General features: G+C 39.0%; 2 protein-coding genes across 4 annotated transcripts; one reads left to right on the top strand and one right to left on the bottom strand.

Annotated features, from left to right (window-relative positions):
• Positions 1–9,018: 9,018 nt before the first annotated feature.
• On the bottom strand, positions 9,019–14,687 carry LOC106883868 (small ribosomal subunit protein uS17). The gene is made up of 4 exons (XM_014935004.3): positions 14,553–14,687; positions 9,584–9,715; positions 9,265–9,470; positions 9,019–9,181 (listed from the first exon to the last, which is right to left on the bottom strand). Exons 1-4 carry the CDS (start codon positions 14,562–14,564, stop codon positions 9,058–9,060), a joined length of 474 nt encoding a protein of 157 aa, XP_014790490.1. The 5' UTR covers positions 14,565–14,687; the 3' UTR covers positions 9,019–9,057.
• LOC106883869 (uncharacterized) lies at positions 12,863–20,488 on the top strand. 3 transcript variants are annotated; one of them, XM_089363620.1, is made up of 3 exons: positions 12,863–13,014; positions 17,190–17,307; positions 20,264–20,488. In XM_089363620.1, the coding sequence occupies exons 1-3, from the start codon at positions 12,997–12,999 to the stop codon at positions 20,395–20,397; spliced, it is 270 nt and encodes an 89-aa protein (XP_089219746.1). In that variant the 5' UTR covers positions 12,863–12,996; the 3' UTR covers positions 20,398–20,488. The 3 variants fall into 3 exon arrangements, with proteins under 3 accessions (XP_089219746.1, XP_014790491.1, XP_014790492.1); XM_014935005.3 differs by lacking the exon at positions 12,863–13,014 and adding an exon at positions 14,654–14,788; XM_014935006.3 differs by lacking the exon at positions 12,863–13,014 and adding an exon at positions 15,732–16,200.
• The last annotated feature ends 1,315 nt before the right edge of the window (positions 20,489–21,803 follow it).

Below are 21,803 nucleotides of genomic sequence, written 5' to 3'. Positions count from 1 at the left end.
CAAGTAGGTAATAATTCATCTGATTCAGCCAGTTAGCACCACTCCTGTAATTATTGTAAATCCTAGCGACTTTGGGATCAAGGCAAAATGGGTGCCCAGAATTAGACCGGCTTGGAGGAGAAGGGTGTGGAAGCTTAAAGACCCTGCAAATGGACAGAGACTTAGAGACAGGTTACTTGAAGCATTTAACGAAATAGAAGGGGATATAGCATCATACAACGTGGAAGACAATTGGAGATTTCTGCGGGACAACCTGTTGAAAGCCACCGACCAGATCTGTGGGTGGTGTAAGGTCCCCTCTCGACCCAGAGTAACGTGGTGGTGGAACAAGGAGGTAGACAGGGCTATTAGACAAAAGAAACAAGCTTGGAAGGACTGGAAGAACGGTGGTAGCAGGGAATTGTACCAATGTGCCAGAAGGGAGGCTAGGCGACAGGTTTATTTAGCCAGAGGGGAAGCAGATAAGAAAAGATTTGCCAATGTTCTGCGCCGTGAGGACCAAAGACTCGAGGTATTTCGTGTTGCAAGACAGTGTAGGAGAGAGAATAGTGATGTTGTAGGAGAGAAATGTGTTCGCATGGATGATGGTACGCTTGCACTAAATGAGGATGCAAAGAAAGAGGTCTGGAGATGCCACTACGATAGATTGCTTAATAAAGAGAATGAATGGGAGGAAGAGAGCCTGCCGTATGTCGACCCAATAGAGGGACCAGCTATCCGAGTTGATAGTACCAGGGTAGATAAAGCAATTAAGAGTATGAAGACCGGGAAAGCCCCCGGCCCATCAGGAATCACTGCAAAGATGCTCAAAATATCTGGCAGTGTTGGCTATAGCCTAGTCACCCGTATTACGAACCAGGTGATACACGAAGGAGTCATACCCAATGACTGGTGTAGCAGCATCATAGTCAACTGCTACAAAGGTAAAGGTGACGCTTTAGATACAAATAATTACAGAGGCATCAAGCTGTTAGATCAGGTTATGAAAGTTACAGAGAGGGTCATAACCCAACTAATTAGGGAGCGAATCAATTTAGATGAGATGCAGTTTGGGTTTGTGCCAGGTAAAAGCACCACTGATGCCTTATTTCTAGTGAGACAGCTGCAGGAGAAATACCTAGCTAAGGATAAACCTCTGTACAGGGTCCCCCGATCCCTTATCTGGTGGTCAATGAGGAAACTTGGGATAGAAGAATGGTTAGTGAGAGCTGTGCGAGCCATGTACAGAGATGCTGCCAGTAAGGTGAGGGTTGGAAATGAGTACAGCAATGAATTCCGGGTAGAGGTAGGGGTCCACCAAGGTTCCGTCCTCAGCCCCCTCTTATTTATGATAGTCCTCCAGGCAATCACAGAGGAGTTCAAGACAGGTTGCCCCTGGGAGCTCCTCTATGCTGATGACCTTGCCCTAATTGCGGAGTCACTATCAGAACTAGAGGAGAAGTTCCAGGTGTGGAAGCAAGGTCTAGAATTGAAGGGCCTTAGAGTCAACCTAGCTAAAACCAAAATCCTAATAAGTAGGAAGGTAGATAAAACACAAACCCCTTCAGGTAGATGGCCCTGCTCAGTATGTAGAAAAGGAGTAGGTAGTAACTCTATAAGATGTACCCAGTGCAAGCTATGGACACATAAGAGGTGCAGCAACATCAAAGGCAGGTTAACTAGGAAGTTAGTTTTTGTTTGTGGCAGATGTTCAGGTGCAATAAAGACTGTAAACAAACAGGAAACAACTTCTATCTCATTCCAGGGTGAAAAACTAGAGGTAGTCGATAGTTTCCGCTATCTGGATGACCAAGTTAGTAGTGGGGGTGGGTGCGCTGAAAGTGTAGCTGCTAGAATAAGAATAGCCTGGGCCAAGTTTAGAGAGCTCTTACCCCTGCTGGCGAGAAAGGGACTCTCACTCAGAGTAAAAGGCAGACTGTATGACGCATGCGTACGAACAGCCATGCTACATGGCAGTGAAACATGGGCTGTAACTGCTGAGGACATACGTAAGCTCGCAAGGAATGAAGTCAGTATGCTCCGTTGGATGTGTAATGTCAATGTGAATACCCGTCAGAGTGTAAGTATCTTGAGAGAAAAGCTGAACATTGGAAACATCAGTTGTGGTGTGCAAGAGAGACGATTGCACTGGTATGGACATGTGGTGAGAATGGATGAGGATAGCTGCGTGAAAAAGTGCCACGCCCTAACAGTTGAGGGAACCCGTGGAAGAGGTAGGCCCAGGAAGACCTGGGCTGAGGTGGTGAGGCAAGACCTTCGTACATTGGGCCTCACCGAGGCGATGACTACTGACCGAGACCTTTGGAAATGTGCTGTGCGTGAGAAGACCCGGCAAGCCAAGTAAGATCGTTGCCAGTGCCCCTGGACTGGCTCTTGTGCGGGTGGCACATGAGATGCACCATTTTGAGCGTGGCCGTTGCCAGTACCGCCTGACTGGCTCCCATAGGATTTTCGAGCGAGATCGTTGCCAGTGCCCCTGGACTGGCTTGTACGGGTGGCACATAAAAGACACCATTTCGAGCGTGGCCGTTTTCGTGCGGGTGACACGTAAAAGCACCCACTACACCCTCTGAGTGGTTGGCGTTAGGAAGGGCATCCAGCTGTAGAAACTCTGCCAAATTAGATTGGAGTCTGGTGTTGCCATCCGGTTTCACCAGTCCTCAGTCAAATCGTCCAACCCATGCTAGCATGGAAAGCGGTCATTAAACGATGATGATGATGATGATGATGTACCATTTATATCCACATGTAGAGAGAAAAATAACTTGCCTCTTGTATTAGTTTATGTGTATCTTTATATAATCCTTTTGTTATGTTTGTAGCTAAAATGTTATGTCAACTAATTGTAAAATGATAAGAACAATAACTGTTTCCCAGAATCCCCAAAATATTTTTCACAATTTAGGCATTTGCTGTTTCATTCAATTTTGTTACCGAAAATCCCAAAGAATATTCTCCTCATGATGTATTTACTGCTTGAACCCCTCTCTCTCTCTCTTTGATTTTACCAGCTGGTCCACCATCCCCCCCCCCCTAAACCAGCTCAATATTCTACTTTTCCTAATCGAGTTTAAATTCCTCTGCTGACAGAATACAAAATACAGAAGATGAATAGATAAGAAATTTTTCTTTCAACCTCGTTCATGTACTCCTGCTTTTGCATAGATCATAACCCCCCCCCCCCTTATTTATTATCTATCTATTTCTTTACCATGTAAACATAGCCTGGTAGATTCATCTTCCTTGTTTGTCTTAAATTCATGCATGTCCGTTAAGCGCCACATTTTATTTATTTATTTTATTTATTCAAGCTTATCATTTCTTTAACTCATTCTCTCTAAATTTGTCTACCATAGTATAAAAGTGCAGAAGTGGCTCTCGCCTAAACTTGCTGGCTCGCGGTATGCCCGCCCTCCCACCCCCTCCACCATTACCGGAAGTTCCTATCCTCTGTCATTCTTGGTTGTCTCCCGCGAACACTTCTAAGTGCCTAATGCCATCCCCACCCCTACCCAGGGTTTATCGATCATATAGCACATAAAAATGGTGTAGTGTATGCAGGTTGTAGGCTATTGTTTGTTTATGAATTCTGCCAAATGCAAGCTTTCTTTTCAGGTACATGACACTGCTGTCCCTCATCCCAGGGTCTCACAGGCCCACACCCTCAGAATTGGCACACTGAAAGGTAGGTTTGGTGAGATTATTGAGATACTTGAACGGAGACGTGTAGATTTGTGCTGCATCCAAGAAGTAAGGTGGAGAGGAGGTTCTGCTAGGTTCCTCACAGGCAAAGAACACAGGTACAAGATTTTCTGGGCAGGAAACACTGACGGGGTCGGGGGCGTGGGAATACTTCTTGCGAAGAAATGGGTTGATGAGGTAATCGAGATAGTCAGAGTATGTGACAGAGTACTTAAGATTGGACTAGTGCTTCACCATAGGTTAGCTACCGTCATCTTGGCCTATGCCCCTCAACCGGGGCTACCGGATGGGCAGAAAGACCAATTCTACGACACCCTCTTGCAAACTCCCTCATTGACGAATGACAGGGACCTTCTCTTTGTGGCTGGTGATTTCAATGGACATGTTGGACAATATGCAGGGCACTTCCATCGCGTACATGGAGGCTATGGCTTTGATTCCTGCAATGAGGAGGGAACCAGACTGCTGGAGTTCTGTGATGCAAATGATCTTATGGTTTGCAATATCAACTTCAGGAAACCTGCCTGTCACCTAGTCACCTACCGTTCTGGCAGATACACTAGCCAAATCGCCTACGCCCTCACCAGAAAAAAGGGAAAGAGGACTGCTTATAAATGCCAAAACCTTCCCTGGCAAAGAATGTACCCCTCAACATAGATTAGTAGTTAGCGACTTCGGGATCAAGGCTAACGTTTAGCTTAAATACCTAATTCCTCACATCAACTTTAAGAAGGAAAAATGAAGAACGGATAAAGCAGTCTCTAAACCAGAAACATAACAATATTTATTCTTGTAGTATATTCATACAGCATGGTTATTCGGCTGTTGGTCGTTCCATCACTTGTCCGCTGATCCCGTCACGAGTTAGTTGGGTCTCGAAGAGAGCGATACAAAACACGTCCTTCGCCCACGAAGTTGTCGACGCAAGAGAAAGATAAACGCGGGAAAACGTTGAGAGAGTCAAACTACACATGCGCATGGGACTCTTCCTGTGCTCCTTCCGGAACTAGTCCCTGCGCATGCGTGGATGAAAACGCAGTAATGGCGACTGTATGTTGGCGCCAAATGACGTCACTACAAGTTGTACCCAGTGTAAGTTATGGACACATAGGAGGTGCAGCAATATCAAAGGAAGGCTAATTAGCAAGATAGTTTTTGTATGTGGCAGATGCTCAGGAGCAATAAACACTAAAAATATGCAGAAAACAACCTTTGCCACATTCCAGGGAGAAAAACTAGAAGTGGTTGATAGCTTCTGCTATCTAAGTGACCAAGTTAGTAGCGGGGGAGGGTTCGCTGAAAGTGTAGCTGCTAGAATAAGAATTGCCTGGGCAAAATTCAGAGAGCTCTTACCTCTGCTGGTGACAAAGGGCCTCTTGCTCAGACTGTATGACACATGTGTACGAACCGCCATGCTACATGGCAGTGAAACATGGGCCGTGACTGCTGAGGAAATGCGTAAGCTTGCAAGAAACGAAGCCAGTATGCTCCGATGTCAGTGTGCATACTCGACAGAGTGTAAGTACCTTGAGAGAAAAGTTAGACCTAAGAAGCATCAGTTGTGGTTTGCAAGAGAGACAATTGCGCTGGTATGGACATGTGGCAAGAATGGATGAGGATAGTTGTGTGAAAAAGTGCCACACCCTAGCAGTTGAGGGAACCTGTGGAAGTGGTAGACCCAAGAAAACCTGGGACAAGGTGGTAAAGCACAACCTTCGAACTTTAGGCCTCACTGAGGCAATGACCAGCGACCGAGATCTTTGGAAATATGCAGTACATGAGAAGACTTGGCAAGCCAAGTGAGAGCATAATCTGTGGCCTCTGCCAGAAGTGTAGCCAGCTCACTTATTCATATTTTCACTTCAGTGGACACTAAATTCTGCATGCGAAGACCTGTTGAGGCAAGTGAATTTGAAATTGAAATTGAAATTGAACCAAATTCGACAACTGGCACCCTTGCCAACCTCTCCTTCATTGTACACTAAACTCTGCATGCAAAGACCTGTTGGGGCAAGTGAAATCGAAATCGTAATTGAACCACATTTGATGACTGGCACCTGTGCCAGTGGAGCACTAACAGCACCGTCTAAGCGTGATCATTGCCAGAACAGCTGTCCAGCTTTCGTACTAGTGGCACGTAGATAGCACTATTTGAGCGTGATCGTTACTGGCTCTTGTGCCGGTGGCACATTAGAAAACCATTCGAGCGAGGTCGTTGCCAGTGCCGCTGGACTGGCTCCTATGCAGGTGGCACGTAAAAAACACCATTTCAAGCATGGCTGTTGCCAGTAATGCGTGACTGGCCCTTGTGCTGGTGGCATGTAAATGCACCCACTACACTCTTGGAGTGGTTGGCATTAGGAAGGGCATTGAGCTGTAGAAACTCTGCCAGATCAGATTGGAGCCTGGTGCAGCCGTCTGGTTCACCAGTACTCAGTCAAATCGTCCAACCCATGCTAGCATGGAAAGCAGACGTTAAACGATGATGATAACTAGTTTTGTGAAACAACAATGTCTATTTTTTATTGATATATTAGGTTTTAAAATACAACTAAAAAAGTTCTCATATAATTCTATTAAGAAATTTATTTCTTGAAACTATTCATAGTAAAAATCAGTGAAATGGAAAATTATTATAATCTTGTTTAAATATTACTATATAAAATTATTATTAGCCAATTTTCAACTGGGCTAATTAACCAATTCGAGTAGTAAAACTTCAAAGTAGAATTATGCAGTTTATTAAATATTTTGCTGAATGTGGATGTATATAAAAGATAGATGTAAATGTAAAATAGCATGAAACACTGTAATTTATAAAATGCTTGAAGAAAAGTATAAAATTATATTCACCCTCTAATATAATTAAATAGAATCCATTGCTCTCCTAAAATTTGAACTGATGTCCTCTGCTGACTGCAATAACTGGTTGGAATACCTTCCACTTATTCAAAATGGTATTCATGCCACTGTCAAGGAAGGAACTGGATATACACCATTAGTCTATGACATTACATTGACCTTCCCTGATCAATTGGTTGCATTTGTTTCTCCACAAGATTTACCAGATCCATTGAGTTATGTTCATTGTCCTCAAGCATGTATATCCCATGTGTAACCCCTCATCCCAGAAAGTTGTTACACGTCCTATTGGACATTAACCAGTAGACACATGTATCTGCTTGGAATGACAGTACTCCTACAGAGTGCTTGACAGAAAAAGAAAAAAAAATTTCATTGTGGCCATTAATGGAAAATGAAATTCTGTTGGCACAGATCATCCTTAAAAAGCCATTATTGAGGCTGACTCAATGCTGCTTTCCACTTCTCCCTAGCAAATACATCATCAGTACTTGCTTTCACTAGTAGTGTTCCAATGTCTCTTTCACCATTACACACCATAGCCACACGAGTATATTTTGAAGACAAAACCTGAAAGAAGCCCATAGTATATATTCACGTGTCTTTGTTCCCCATCACCTGGCAAGCTTACATCCCTGCAACATAGTAGTTTGCCAATAGAAACCAATAAAATAAGTATCAGCCCCCTCCCCACCCAAATAAGTGCTGCGAGCAATTAATTCAACCCAAACTCCCAAGGCAGTACTCCAGCACAGCCGCAATCCAACAATTGAAAGAAGTAAAAGAATAAAAGGTGGTATATACATTCTGTATACACGCACACATGCCATCACCATTACATTTCCATTTTTCTATGCTGGCATATTTTGAACATGTCTTCTACAGTGTAATGCCATGCTAGTTGTAGCTGCAGACCTGCGGCCTAGCCTCCTGAGATAAACCATCACCACTTTCTCTCACATCTTAAGGTTCTGTTTACTTGGCATTTCTTCACCCTGTGGTCTACACTAGAGTTGATCCATCTGAAGCTTACTTTTGCTCTTGGATCATGCCTACTCCATTTTCATGTACATTGTGCAGGGTATGTTTAATACATTTTTTTCCACCTTTCATATTTAGAGCCAATGTTTTATTACCAAGAAAAATAATACTTCATACATGTATAGATGCATACATAAATGCACATACACTGACAAAATATGTGTGTATGTAAATATATAAATATATATTAGTGGCGACTCTGGCACAGCCTGAGTATAAATTTAAGAAAGTGAATGTGTATTTGCAAGCTGATTTAATTTATATAAGTACAGCTAAAATAAAAGGCATTTGAAAACAAGATCAAGCATATCAAAATTATATATTTGCTGGACACTCATATTTGTAGTCATCACTTGTTCATAGAAACAAGATACTTTCATCACTGAAGATTTATGCACCTAGAATACATTATATATTTATTTCAATATGTAGATTGATTTCGTTCATGAGAATCTCAGTGTAGAAAATAGATGCCAGGGGATACTTAGTAGTTGATAGCTTTCATTATCTAGGTAACCAAGTCAGCAGCAGAGGTGGATGCTTGAGAGCATAAGAATAGGCTGGACAAAGTTCAAAGAGCTTCCACCTTTGTTGGTAACAAAGAGCCTCCCTCAGTGTGATGCCGAGGTGTAAGAGAAGCCATGCTACATGGCAGTGACTGCAAAGGCTTGAAAGAAAAAAAAAAAAAACTAGTATGCTCCACTGGATGTGCATGTACAACATAGTGTGTCTTGAGAGAAAAATTAGGAAGATATGGTGCGCAAGAGAGGACTGCACTGGTATGGTTATGTAATGTGTATGAAGGAGGACAGCTGTGGAAACAAGATCTCCAAATATGGGGTCTCACGGAGGCAATGACAAATGATTGAGACTTTTGGTGATTTACTGTGCTGGAGAAGACTCAGCACAATCCAAATGAAATCATAGTTGTAGCCAGAGTTGGTGATACATAAAAGCACCTACTACACTCTCAAAGTGGTTGGTTAGGAAGGTATCCAGCCATAGAAACCAAGCCAAAATCAGATTGGAACCTGATGTAGCTCTCTAGCTTACCAGTTCCAATCAAACCACCTACCCTATGCCAGCATGGAAAGTAGACATTTAATGATGAGGATTTGTGAAAACATAATTTCAGTATGTAAACTGATTTGCACAATTCAGCAAAATTAAACTTTTCTTGTACACATTAAATATTAGCTAATAACTCGTTCTCTAGTTTATTGACTTTATCTGTAATTAGATTTGCCTTGAGACAAAAATTATGAAATAGATTCGGTTAAGAACCTTTTGTTAAACCAGTCTAAATTCACAATTATCTTAGAATTTAGTTGAAACAAGTTAGTGTATTTTGGATAGAAATATAATAATGAAAGAATTAAAACCTGTAAACATCTAATTAAATAAGAAACACTATTGTCAAGGGTTCACAAATTTATTGATGTAACTCATACATTAGAATTTAGAGAATGATTTCTTGCCAGATGAACCTTTTGAGACTTTCAATACATTGAATCGTACTGTCTTGCTCAGTGGTCTACATTCACCCATAGTCACAACATCTCCAATTTGCACATCCCTGGAGAAATAAAGGTGAAATTAATATATGGGAAGAATACTAAAATAAATAAATTGCAAATGGTTTCAAATAAAAATTCTTACCTAAAACAAGGACTCATATGCACTGACATATTTTTATGTCTTTTTTCGAATCTATTGTATTTCTTTACATAGTGGAGATAATCCCTTCTTACAACAATTGTTCTTGTCATTTTCATTTTAAGAACAGTGCCAGTAAGGATGCGCCCACGAATACTAACATTACCAGTGAATGGACACTTTTTGTCAATGTAAGTTCCCTCAATGGCCTGCAAAATATAAATAAAACAGTTGTGCAATCAAACTAACCCATTTCTCAAGATTAACTAGAAATAATCGTATAATATGGCATTCATACACACCAAGACATAAATATAAGTACCTCTTTTGGGGTTTTGAAACCAAGTCCAACATTTCGTACATATCTCAAAGATTTCTTCTGCTTTTTAGTAGTTTTAAGCACTTCTTTCCTGTTTAAGAATACCGTTGGCTGCTTTTGAAATGATCTTTCAGTCTAAAATATAAGAAGTAATATAAATAATTGAGCTTTAAACTTCAGAAGTCAAACGAAATATCAAACAGGTCAACATTTAGAAGCCAAAACTGCACAACCCATGCCAACACAAAAGGTGGACATTGATGATGGTTCACCTCAAGCTTACAAAGGGTGTATAAGCAAGCATATTGGAGAGTAATAGGTATCTGTTGGTCTTGGGACCTGCATCTGAAGAAATTATGTCAGCTGCAGCATACACGGGAGTGGCAGTCATACATACAGTGATTGTATTTGAAGGAGTTTTGTCAGCGCTATTGGTATTTCCACCCGTTGAGTGCATTTTTCTTTGGCTGCGAGTTCCTGTTCATTTTTCCCATTTGCAGTATATCTCCTGTGTGGGTGACCATTTGTGACCTCCTCCCAGATCAAGCAACTTCATATCTCGCTAGCAGACGTCCTGGAAACGAAAATGAGGTTGTCGTCATGTTACCGGCCAGCTCCCCATACAGGAAATCTTTTGGGACGCTTCTGGAGCAGAGTGACTGCACTGGGTATCTTGCCGTGGTTGGTGCATTTGATATCCAATTACGAAAGTGGAAGATACTGAGATGCTGCTGTCCTAAGTAGAGGCTACACATCTCACTGCTGTGGTGTACTAAGGATGCATGTCTTACAATAGCAATCTCGGTGAGTCTGGCAAATGTGGAGGATGCTTGTCCAATTCACATGTTAGTCTTAGGTCCAGGGAGTGGTCATCAGTGATGATAGAGCCAAGGTAGGTGAATTGATGGACTACCCCCAGCTTGTAGTTGTTGATGGTGGTGAGGTGTGTGTGCTCAGTACTTTGGCCTTCAAGAAATTGTCCACAAGGTGCTGCATTTGCTCCTCAGAGTGTGCTGTCAGTGCTGCATAGTCCATGAACAGCATTTTCCCGCTACCTGGTGCACCATGGATTTTACTTTCAGCCATGACAGACCGAACAGTTTACTATCACATCTGGTGTGAAGGTAAGCATCAGTTGATGTCCTAAATGCATGTTCCAGCATGACTGCAAAGCAGATGCCAAACAGGGTGGGGAGAAGGCACACAGCCCTGCTTAATGCTGCTACGTATGCTGAATGCTTCTGAAGAGCCATCAAACTGAACAACGCCTTTCATATCCACGTTAAATGTTCGGACAATCCGGAGGAGTCTTGGAGAACAGCCAATTTTGGCAAGGATTTTGAACAGTAAGTATATATGTTTGTGTGAGTGTATGAATGTGCTTATGCACATGTGAATCCTGCATAGATTAAACAGGTAGAGATAAAATGACGAAGTTTTTATGATGGTTTCTGACTTTTTGATATTGGATTTGGTTGACTATGATAACAACGAACAAGATGAGGACAAATATCCATCAAATGTAAATAAAAAATTCTTTGATTTGTCTAAGCTGATTAAGTAGGGGTGAGTGTGTGTTGTAAACAGAGACCTTTAATTCAATTCTTGTTATGAATTGGAAGTTCCTTGATGCAAAGTTGTTTCGAAAGGACTGTATTTTACTATATTCATTGGAGATGAGTGCCATTTCCATTCCTCTAATTAGCACACATACACACATCTGGCAACAGACTCTAGGTCATATTTTCTGACATCTAAGGTATAGGATCCACTCTTACCACACCCACCATTAGATCCCAGGATTATACGGGATAGTTGAATCTGTCATGCCTATTAATGACCTGACTCAAAGAAATTGCATTCTACTAGACATTCATGTCATATCAAATGACATGAATTCAACAACCCAACTCCTGGCATCTGTGGGGTTGGTCGACAACTCTGAGTGTTGTAACCAGCCTATGTTCCTTTCACTATGGAATAGAGTATCCAAAGGAGGAATGTGGAGGTGTGCTGTTCGCCATTGATATCGGAGCATCAGACAGGATTTGTTTTTCCAGATGCCCATCTACCATTGACCCTCCTGTTAAGAGTTGATGCATTACTGGGCTGAGATGGATAATAAACATAATGTTGCAATTAGGGAAGTTGGAATTGCATCAGAAGCAATTGTTAACTGGTACAATGACAACCTCGTGCAACTTGGAGGGCAAGATGTGGAAATTGATGAATCCAAGTTCATGCAAAGGAAGTAACATCGCAATCATTATCAGCAAGACCACTGGGTTCTTGGAATGATTGAATGTAGTAGACTAAAATGCGTTTTAGTCACTGTCCACGTCAGGAGTGCAGCTATGTTATTGCCTATAATTAACAGGCACCTGCTGCCAGGAACCAAAATTATTGGACTGCTAGCAGGCATATAATGACCTCCCACATCATTCCCGTGTGAACCAGTGAGAGCTTTGCTGAACCTAATAATGCCACAATAAGGCTAAATATTGCAATATGCATGGTACCTCTGACAGTTTGTTTTTGGCATACAGGAATTTTGTTGGCAAGATTATAACTCTCACCTTTTTTAAATGTTTTTTTTTGTATGCCGTTTGAAAGGTATTTGGACTAATACAATTTCACACCTCTCCTTGAAAAGTGCATTAAAAAAAAAAAATTTTTTTTTGATCCCTACATTTAAAGATATTGGAGATTACAAATATGCACCCCACCCTAAAACTTTTTCGACCCCCCCCCCGTTTTAGATGACAGAGATTCTAAATATGCAAGAAAGTAAGTTTTAAAAATTTTAAATTCAATAAGCATATAGATGTGTATAAAGAGATATGAATGTCTTGATGGGGCTAAAAACAAGTAAAATGCTAATTCTTTGCACTGTAACGTTTGTCTATATTTCATTTCGATTTGTATATATTCATCAAATCACTACAATCTCTTTAAAATAAACAAAATAAAAAATTTAAATGGGGGACAGTGAAAAAAAAAAAAAAAAAAAAAGCATTTTCCAAGGAGAGGTGCGAAACTGCATCAGCTCCAAAATTTCATTTAAAGATACTTATTTCCCTAAAAGTTACACGGGAAATACTCGGATCTTGTGAATTTACCCCCCCCCCCCCCCTTCAGCGCATTTGTTTTAACTAAAAAAAAAAACAAAAAACAAATACTCGGTTGTTTCTGTGACAGTTGCTGAAATGGAAGAAAGCTAGTGTGTGCTTAACCATGCACACACAACCCATTAGCTTTCTTCTCCCATTTTAGCAGCTGTCACGGAAACAACCGAGTGTTTGTTTTGGTTTTGTCGAGTCAATACGAAGGATTACCTCTTTTTCTTAAAACACCCGTTGCACTATTTTTTTTTCGATTTCGTTTCCGGGTAACACTATGAACATTAGGCATTCGTAATGCATGCCTTTTGCAAGGTATATATATACAATTTCATTAACCCCGCCCTCATTTTCGTAACAGTTATGAGCGAAAAAACTCGGATCTTGTGAATTTTCCGAAGTCCTCCCACCCCGTTACTTTCCGTGCATTTGTTTTCATATTCGTTTCCTACACCCGATGCACTGTTTTCTTCGATTTCCTTTCCGGGTAATAATGTCAACATTAACCGTTAAAAAATTTTTTTTTTAAACGGAAACCCGCGTTTTTGGCTATGGAGATTCCGATTCTGAACCAAAGTCTCAACTTCAAAATTTCAATTCGGTACTATCTGCTAGCGTACATAATACAGAAACGAAGTTTTTTTTAAAATAGAAAAAAGATTTACGGGGTGTTTACAAAAGGAAGCCTTTTCTTCGGTTTTTTTTTCTTGGTTTTCACAATGGAATTAATACGATTATCCAATAATAAAGTCCATTAACAATATTAGCACAGATAGAACCGTCCAGTGGTACGATTATCTTCGCCCGCAACACTTCATTCTGGTCTAGGATTCTTCCTCGGCAGTATAATCGGTTAGTTGGCGCAAATTTTCGCGAAAAGATATATGCATATGTATCTATGTACACAAATATAAAAGACAATGGTTGTACGTGTGACCGCCCGCACACAGAAACACACGTATATTTCATGGCGATAGTAAGGAATATGGGCATAACTACAGGGTTTTACCCCAATAAAAATTTTCACGAAAATTAACCAATAACCAATTGATCTAATTTTGACAGTTATGCTACTAAAGGCGAAAGAAATCCAATGGTGTTAACTTTCGTTTCTCAATTATATAAATATCATTTGCCTTACTTTTCAACTGCAACGGAAAACGTGACTCGCTCTTCTGTAATTTTACAGGGAGACTATTTTTCTCTTTACATCCGCATCCTAAGAAATTAAGGTTATTTAGCGTAAAAGATAATTTGGTCACTATAAAGATCCTCTCCCGAGAACAAAAAACCCCCCAGCCTGGGGAGTGTTCTTTATATTGACATAATTTCCGACTCTATTCTTTAGGAATGCCGTTCAATATTTAAAAAAAAATTTGCTTAATAAAATGTAAGAAAATCAAATTCTTTTTCAATCAACGGATAACATTAGGGTCTACTTCAAAGTTATGTGTACAAACGGATGATGAACTTAGACCGATTTAGCATTATTTTAATGAACACGTGGATAAAGTCAGTTTCAGTTTATAAGAAGCGCCACAACCATAAAACGAAGTCTCCTTTACATTTCCAATTCCTTTAACTTTGGTAAACTTCAAAAATTGACTATTTTTTTCTGCATAAATGACGAACGTGTAGTTTTCTAGACCATTTAACACCATTTACCATCACGTGTTTTACGAGAAAAGCACAGATTGAAGTGAATTCATTAAAATCTTTATAAATATATCAGATAAAAACTTTCTAAGTAATAAACTACTTTAAGAAAACGAAAATACAAAATATAAATCGAAGTCCATAATATAATACTATTTAAAACGAATGAATTTTCGACTGGAATTTGTGAAACCTACCTGATCGGCCATGATTGCAATTTAGAAAGGATGTAACAGTGTACTGTAACTGTACGCATGCTTACAGAAATGACATCCGGTTGATTGTACTGCCCTCAAGTGTGAAGGTTTGGAAGTAATCAGACTAAAGAGAGGTTACTCAGAAAACAATTCGTTCAGAGTTAAATATGGCTTGGATTGAAAAAGTAGCTCCTCTTCTGTTAAGCAGATCAAAGCAAATCAAATTTCCGATACGGGTAAATTTATTGTTTTCATTTCTTTAATGTTCAAATTTCAACGAGTTTCTTAGTTGAAAATAACCTTCTAAAATCATAACTTATCAATAAGTAGAAAGAAACTGCATATTGTAGTGGGTGCGTGGAAGCAGTGTCGCGAAAACTGTTTGTGTTTATTAGAAATGACATCGCCGCCAATATTAAAATACTTTCTTTCAACTTTATCCTCTATCAAGCTGGAATTCTGGTTTAAGGACCCCATATAACCCCTCGTAATTTTTTTTTTGTGTGTTTTCTTTCGTGCCTCACGTATCTGTAAGAATTTGTTCTCTCGTTGCTATACCTTGTTCCTTTAGAAATAATTGCTTAGAAAAGTGTAATTAAAAGTTTTCGTAGCCTTTTCACCTCGACTTGCCGACATAAAATGCTTTCAAATTAACATTTTCATGAATGTATCTCAGGGTAACATAGCTGGTATTTCTAGTATGCCCAGCAACCGCTAATATGTTTTGCAATATATAGTTGTTCACCTTCAGCAAGTGTCTCTTCCCAGTTTACTGCTTCATACCCTTCAAACGCTCACGAATGTGACTTTGGTAAATGTTTCATTAAGTTCGTACCTCAATATGAAATAATTTTTTCCACAGGTTTTTACGAAATATTTACCTTAATGCCGACCACTGCTTGACAATGGTGTCGGTGTGTTTACGTCCCCGTAACATAGCAGTTCGGTAAAAGATACCGACAGAATAAGTACCAAGCTTAAAAAAAGTACTGGGCTCGATTCGTTCGGCTAAAATTCTTCAAGGCGTTGTCCCAGCATGGCTATAGTCTTATGATTTAAACAATTAAAGGATAAATGAATTGGCACAAGATTTAAAAGTTTGACTTTGAAAGTCAAAGTCAGTGAGAACGAGCGATAATTGTATGAGTTGTCTCCCCTGTGTACATCTTTTCTCATTCGGTGATAAGATTTTGTTTGGTAAGGATGAAGCGAACATAAATTTTGGAGTAGGATTTTCTACATAAAATTATAGTAATTTTATGTTTGTTAAAAACAGAATATTTTGTAAAAGATAACTTTCAGTGACACTACTTTAAATATTAATGTGTGTGTCGTCTGAAAAGTTCAATGTTTTCCACGGTGGTGGCAGGACATCCAGACGTTGGGTCATCTTCAACGCTACATCTTCCTCTCTTAAATTCAGCAACCCATTTTTGCGCTGTTGATAAAGCTGGAGTGTCATCCCCTAACATAGCAACCATGTCAGCATGAATTTCCGTTGGGGCTAAAGCCCTTTTCTGCAGGGACTTGATAACATCACGGTGCCAAATTTTGCCCATTTTCAAGTGAAGTTGCTACTAGTTACTTTTAAAGTCTTCTTTGAACAGTGAGATGTCAGTTTACCTGGAAAGAAACAATGCAGTTATTGGTAAGAAGAGTTGAAATTAATGCATGCAAAATTTCACTGCTGTAGCATCACTCCTTCATAGTCAACCTATGAACTTTTCAGCCCACCCTTGTATATTATTTTTGGTAAATATTTTAACTTCATCACTTAGGTGATCATTGTTTGCAGTGTATCACTTGGATATTTAAAAAACATAAAAATTTTTACATCATAATTTTCTATCACTGGTTATAGATATCCATTTCCTTCCCTTGACAAAAGTGGACTTTGCTAAAAAAATACTTGTTTTTTTCTCCTTGCTAATTTCATAACAGTAAATATAGTAACCTTTAGGTTATGCATCATCAGTCACTGTCAGTATCAATAAGGACTAAAAGAGTAACTTAGCTTTCTTGAATTATGGAGACAAATATGCAAAGGCTCTAAAATAGGTTATGGGTGGGTCTTCTCGAGCACAGTGAATTACCATTCATCTTGATCTTTTGTCATTTCCTTCATGAAACTCAACATCATGAGGTCAGTCTTCACTATTGAATTTCCACTGGCAAAGCAATTTTCAGGATGAGTTCATATTATGTGATAAGGTTGGACTGAATTATAAGTACAAGCAGTATCTAGTTGCATCCCTTTACCTTCTCAGTTCAAATCCTGTGGATATTGACTTCACCTTTTATTGGGATTAATAAAATATGTTACTACTTAAGTAGTAGGTCTAATTAAAGCAACTACAAATTGAATCACCCCCACTCCACACAATTGGAAAGTTTAAAGTTTAATACCAACATTTAGGAATGAATATATTTTAGGTTAAAAAGTGCAACAAGGCTGAGTGCATTGAAAGACATGGGATATCATGTCATTTTCTAATGAAGTGTAATAATAGAGGGAGAAATAGCAATTTTTGACCTCTAGATCTTGTGTAAATCCTATAAAAAGAAAAAAAGTAAGTTAAACTAAAGCCTTAGATAACGTTTAAAAAAGGTTTTGTTTAATGTTTTTTTTTTTTATAGGCATTTTGTGATAAAATTTCTTCTGAAAGTGTTACAAAAGATGTACCTAGAAAAGATGTACCTACAAATGATGCCCCTACACATGATGCACCTACAGATGATGCACCTGACTCCCAAGGTGAGCAAACATTAAAATTTTTTGGATGCAGAGCGAATTGAATTATTATTTTTTTTCAGTGTTGAAAGTTTTGTAAAAATTCCAGCCAAACCTGCTGGAGCAAAACTCTAGTATTGAAGTAAGTACAGAGAAAACCAAATATACAGAACCCTACTGAGGCATGGATTAGATGGTTTGGCATAAGAGTTAAACAGCAAGGTAATATTATATAATTTTATTGATAAATGTAGGAAATTCAAAGAAAGTATTTACACACAAGGGTGAGCTGAAAAGTTCATAGGCTGACTATGAAGGAAATCTGTGAAATCTTACATGCATTAATTTCAACTCTTCTTATTAATAACCACTTTGTTTCTTTCCAGGTACACTGACATCTGACAGTTCAAAGAAGACTTCAAAAGTAACTAGTATTGATTTCTCTTGAAAATGGACAAAATTTGGCATTGTGGTTTGTCAAGTAACTGCAGAAAAAGGCTTTAGCCCCCAAGCACATGGTTGCTTCATTAGATGTTGCTTCAGTGCAATAGTGCAAAAGCGATCCAATGTTTGGACGTCTTGCAACTGCCACCACTAAGGAAAATATTGATCATGTTCACTATATGGTGATGGATGATAAGTGATTGACTATAAATCAAATAGCCAATGCTATTAATATATGTGAAAGAGTTGAGAATATTCTGTACAATGAACTTGGCATGATGAAGTTTCTACTTGCTGGCTGCTGTCTTCTGATATCTGGTGAAAAGTGCACCAGGTTGATCATGTTATGGGAAAATCTGACATTGTTTGAAGCATATCTGGCTGGTTTCCTTGAATGTTTCTTAACCAAAGGTAAGTGTTGGGTTAATGAATTTGAGCCAGGGAGAAAGAGACACTCCATGTAGTAGAACACCCTTCCTCATCTGCTCCAAAGAAGGCCAAGGTTGTTTCATCTGCTGGGAAGGTGATGACCTCAGTTTTTTGGGATGCGAAAGTGTTTGCTATTTTGAAAAGGGCCAAACAATTAATAGAGAATATTATGCCACAAGTGCCATGGCATGTGTAAAGACATTCAAGCGAGATCGTTGCCAGTGCCACCGAACTGGCTCCTGTGTGGGTGGCACGTAAAATACACCATTTTGAGCGTGGCCGTTGCCAGTACCGCCTTACTGGCCTTCGTGCCGGTGGCACGTAAAAGCACCCACTACACTCTGAGTGGTTGGCGTTAGGAAGGGCATCCAGCTGTAGAAACTCTGCCCAATCAGATTGGAGCCTGGTGTAGCCATCTGGTTTCACCAGTCCTCAGTCAAATCATCCAACCCATGCTAGCATAGAAAGCGGACGTTAAACGATGATGATGATGATGATGATGATGATGATGATGCCACCTTACTGAGGCAGTTCAGAAAAGTTATCAAGATCAAATGCCCAGTAAAACTGATGAAAGGGACCTTGTTTCACCAGGACAATGCTGTAGCACATAAGTCCTTGGTTTCAATAGCTGCTGTGTGTGATTGTGGCTTAGAACTGGTTGATCATCATTCTTATTCTTCTGATTTGGCCCTATCTGACTATTATCTGTTCCCCAACATAAGAAAATACTTGGTTGGGAAACAGTATTGCAGTGATGATGTCATATCTGCTGTTGATGACTTTTTCTACAAATAATATGAAGGCTTCTTCACCAATGGAATCCAAGCACTGCAACACCGATGGAAGTGTTGGGACTATGTTGAAAAATAAACGTCATTTGGTCACATTTGATGAGAGTATCTTGGTCAGCCTATGAACTTTTCAGCCGATCCAAATACAGAATCAGCTATAAAGTTCATAGGCTGATCTCATTTTGTTAGGAATGCCTTATTTTGTAAGGCATTCCTAAGTGTAAGTTTACAATTGCTCTTTAACTGTTGTCAAATGTGTGATGAATATAATTTCCCAAAGAATTCGAGCATAAACAGATTTGAATTTGTAACCAGAAATAAATGGAATGATTGTCTCATACCATGTGGTCAGTGAAGAATTCTATATTTGTAACAATAAGGGGAACTTGGAATTTGGAAGCATAAACTCCTTGGGATTCTTGGATGTAATTTTTAATTCAGCAGACCATTTTTGTAGTAATGTATGTTTTGTTTGTTTGTATCAGATGGGAAAGAGAGAGAGATTTTAACATGTTTTAATGTCTGCTGAGTTGTGTTTGACTTGTATCTTTAGTATTTGTGAGAGTTGAAACAAAGTGAAATTGAATCCAACTTTAGATGGAGAATTGGTAGAGTCAGATAGAACAACCTTATGATATTTGTTACTTTCTGTGGTCTGAAGTTAATTTTGCTGCTCATCCTTCTAGAGTTGTTAAAAATGTACTGATCTAGGGCAGTGGATCAGGAGAACAGTAAGAATGTTTCCATTTAGAGTTCAAATCCATTTTGGTGGTAGACTTAATCTATTGCCTGATTTAACACCACCACCTAGCACCTTGGTTGCCTTTAGTGGAGCCCATTCTGTTTCAATCCACTGGGCTAGGTTTTTAGTTTGTGGATGACTTTCTCCTTCTTTTCCACTAGTCTTGGATGCTTTGTAAAAGGTCACAGGCAATATCTTCCCTCCTGATAAAAAAAAAACAAACGAAAAACAAAAAAACAATCATTCATTGAATCTTGAGTCAAGTTTTAATATCTTAGCTGTTGTTGAATAACTCTAATTCAGCTCTGATTAACGAGATCAATGATTAATGGTGTAACTATCTTGTCTTCTTAGGACTACATCATCTAATGTGTCCCCTTATTTGAGATGGCAAGGTATGATTTAAGTAATATTTAACTGCTGTCTCTAGCAGGTTGAATAAGTAGAGGCACCTTTGTTGGCTCAAGAGTTTTTCTGTGCAGGTAATCTCTTTTAGTTGTATAATTTGCTTAATGTTTATGTTTAAGGTAATCCTTTTGGTTTAGAAGATTTCTTTTTTTTTTAATTTTAGTTTTGGCAGAAGATATTGACAATGCCTCTTTCAAATGTAAAGAATATTTTGAACATAATCCTATGACATTTTATGATATTGAAACAGAAATGGAAAAATACCGGGCACTACAACCAACTCCAGTACACAATTAATTCTTGACAATATTCAATAGTGAAATAATAATTACCAATTTGTTGTTATCAATGTATTGATAGTTATTTGAAAATAAAGTTTTACTTCAAATATTTTGAGTTTCATTTTTATTTCAAATTTGAATTCATTTAATTTGTTTCATTATGTTTTATGATGCATTATGGATAGTTTAGAGATGTTGATCATGAATATTCACTATTTACTTTCACTATTCTTATTAAATTTTGTCTTGTGAAATTTTTTTTTTTTATATTTCTACTAGATGACATGTATAAAGAGTTAAAGCTAATTTTATCAACTGTCTGTATATTTATTTTTAATCTGAAATTTCTATGAAATAATCTGCTTAGGGCTACACATTAGGCATGTGGCTAAAGGAAGATCCGAGCCAAGTCAAGAGTAACATGGTGTTGGATTCATAAGGTTGATAGGGCAGCTAAGGCTAAGAGATCAGCTTGGAAAACATGGAAGGGTGGTTGTAAGGAGCATTATTAAATGGCTAGAAGGACATCTAGGCGTTTGGTGTATTTCATTAAGTGTAAAGTATAAAAGAAAAGATTTGTACATGATCGTCTGAACCTGCAACATGAGGGGTTCAGGATTGTGAGACAATGTGTGAAAGAGAACCGAGATGTTATTGGTGACAAGTGTATTTAGAATGATGAAGGCAAATAAGACATGATGATGATATGGAACAAAAGGAAGTGCTATTATGAAAGGCTGCTGAACATGAAGAATGCATAGGTTAAATAGGAATTACCCTATGCTGACCCAATCGAGGGATCAGCAATTTCAGTTTATAGAAGTGTGGTAGATAAAGTAATCAAGGACATAAAGAGGGGAAAAGCTATGAGCTCTTCAGGGATAGTTACAGAGATGCTCAAAATATCTGGGGGAGTAGGATGCAAGTGGAAGGTGTTACACTGAATGACTGATTTAGCAGTGTCATTGTAAACTGCTACAAAGGCAAAGGAGATACCTTAGAAGCAACTGTAGAGGAATCAAACTATTAGACCAAGTTATGAAGATCATGGAAAAAGTTATGGCCCAATTGATTCATGACAGGCACTATAGATGCAATCTTCCTAGTGAGGCAGCTACAGGAGAAATACCTGGCTAAGAATAAACTGCTATACCTGGTTTTCATTGATTCAGAGAAAGCACTTGACTGGGTATTATGCTCATTAATTTGGTTGTCACTGAGGAAAGTAGGTATAGCTGAAAGTAGGTATAGCATCCAGCTATAGAAACTCTGCCAAATCAGATTGGAGCCTGGTGTAGCCATCTGGTTTCACCACTCCCGAGTCAAATCGTCCAACCCATGCTAGCATGGTAAGCGGACGTTAAGCGATGATGATGATGATATGTAATGTGAAGAAACAAAAAACATCGTAATTCAATCCGC

Source organism: Octopus bimaculoides, chromosome 15 (genome assembly GCF_046866305.1).
Source record: "Octopus bimaculoides isolate indiv1 chromosome 15, ASM4686630v1, whole genome shotgun sequence".
In the NCBI taxonomy this organism is placed as follows: Eukaryota; Metazoa; Mollusca; class Cephalopoda; order Octopoda; family Octopodidae; genus Octopus; species Octopus bimaculoides.
Note: the sequence above shows the minus strand (reverse complement) of the source record. Positions and strands in the feature narration are given on the sequence as shown.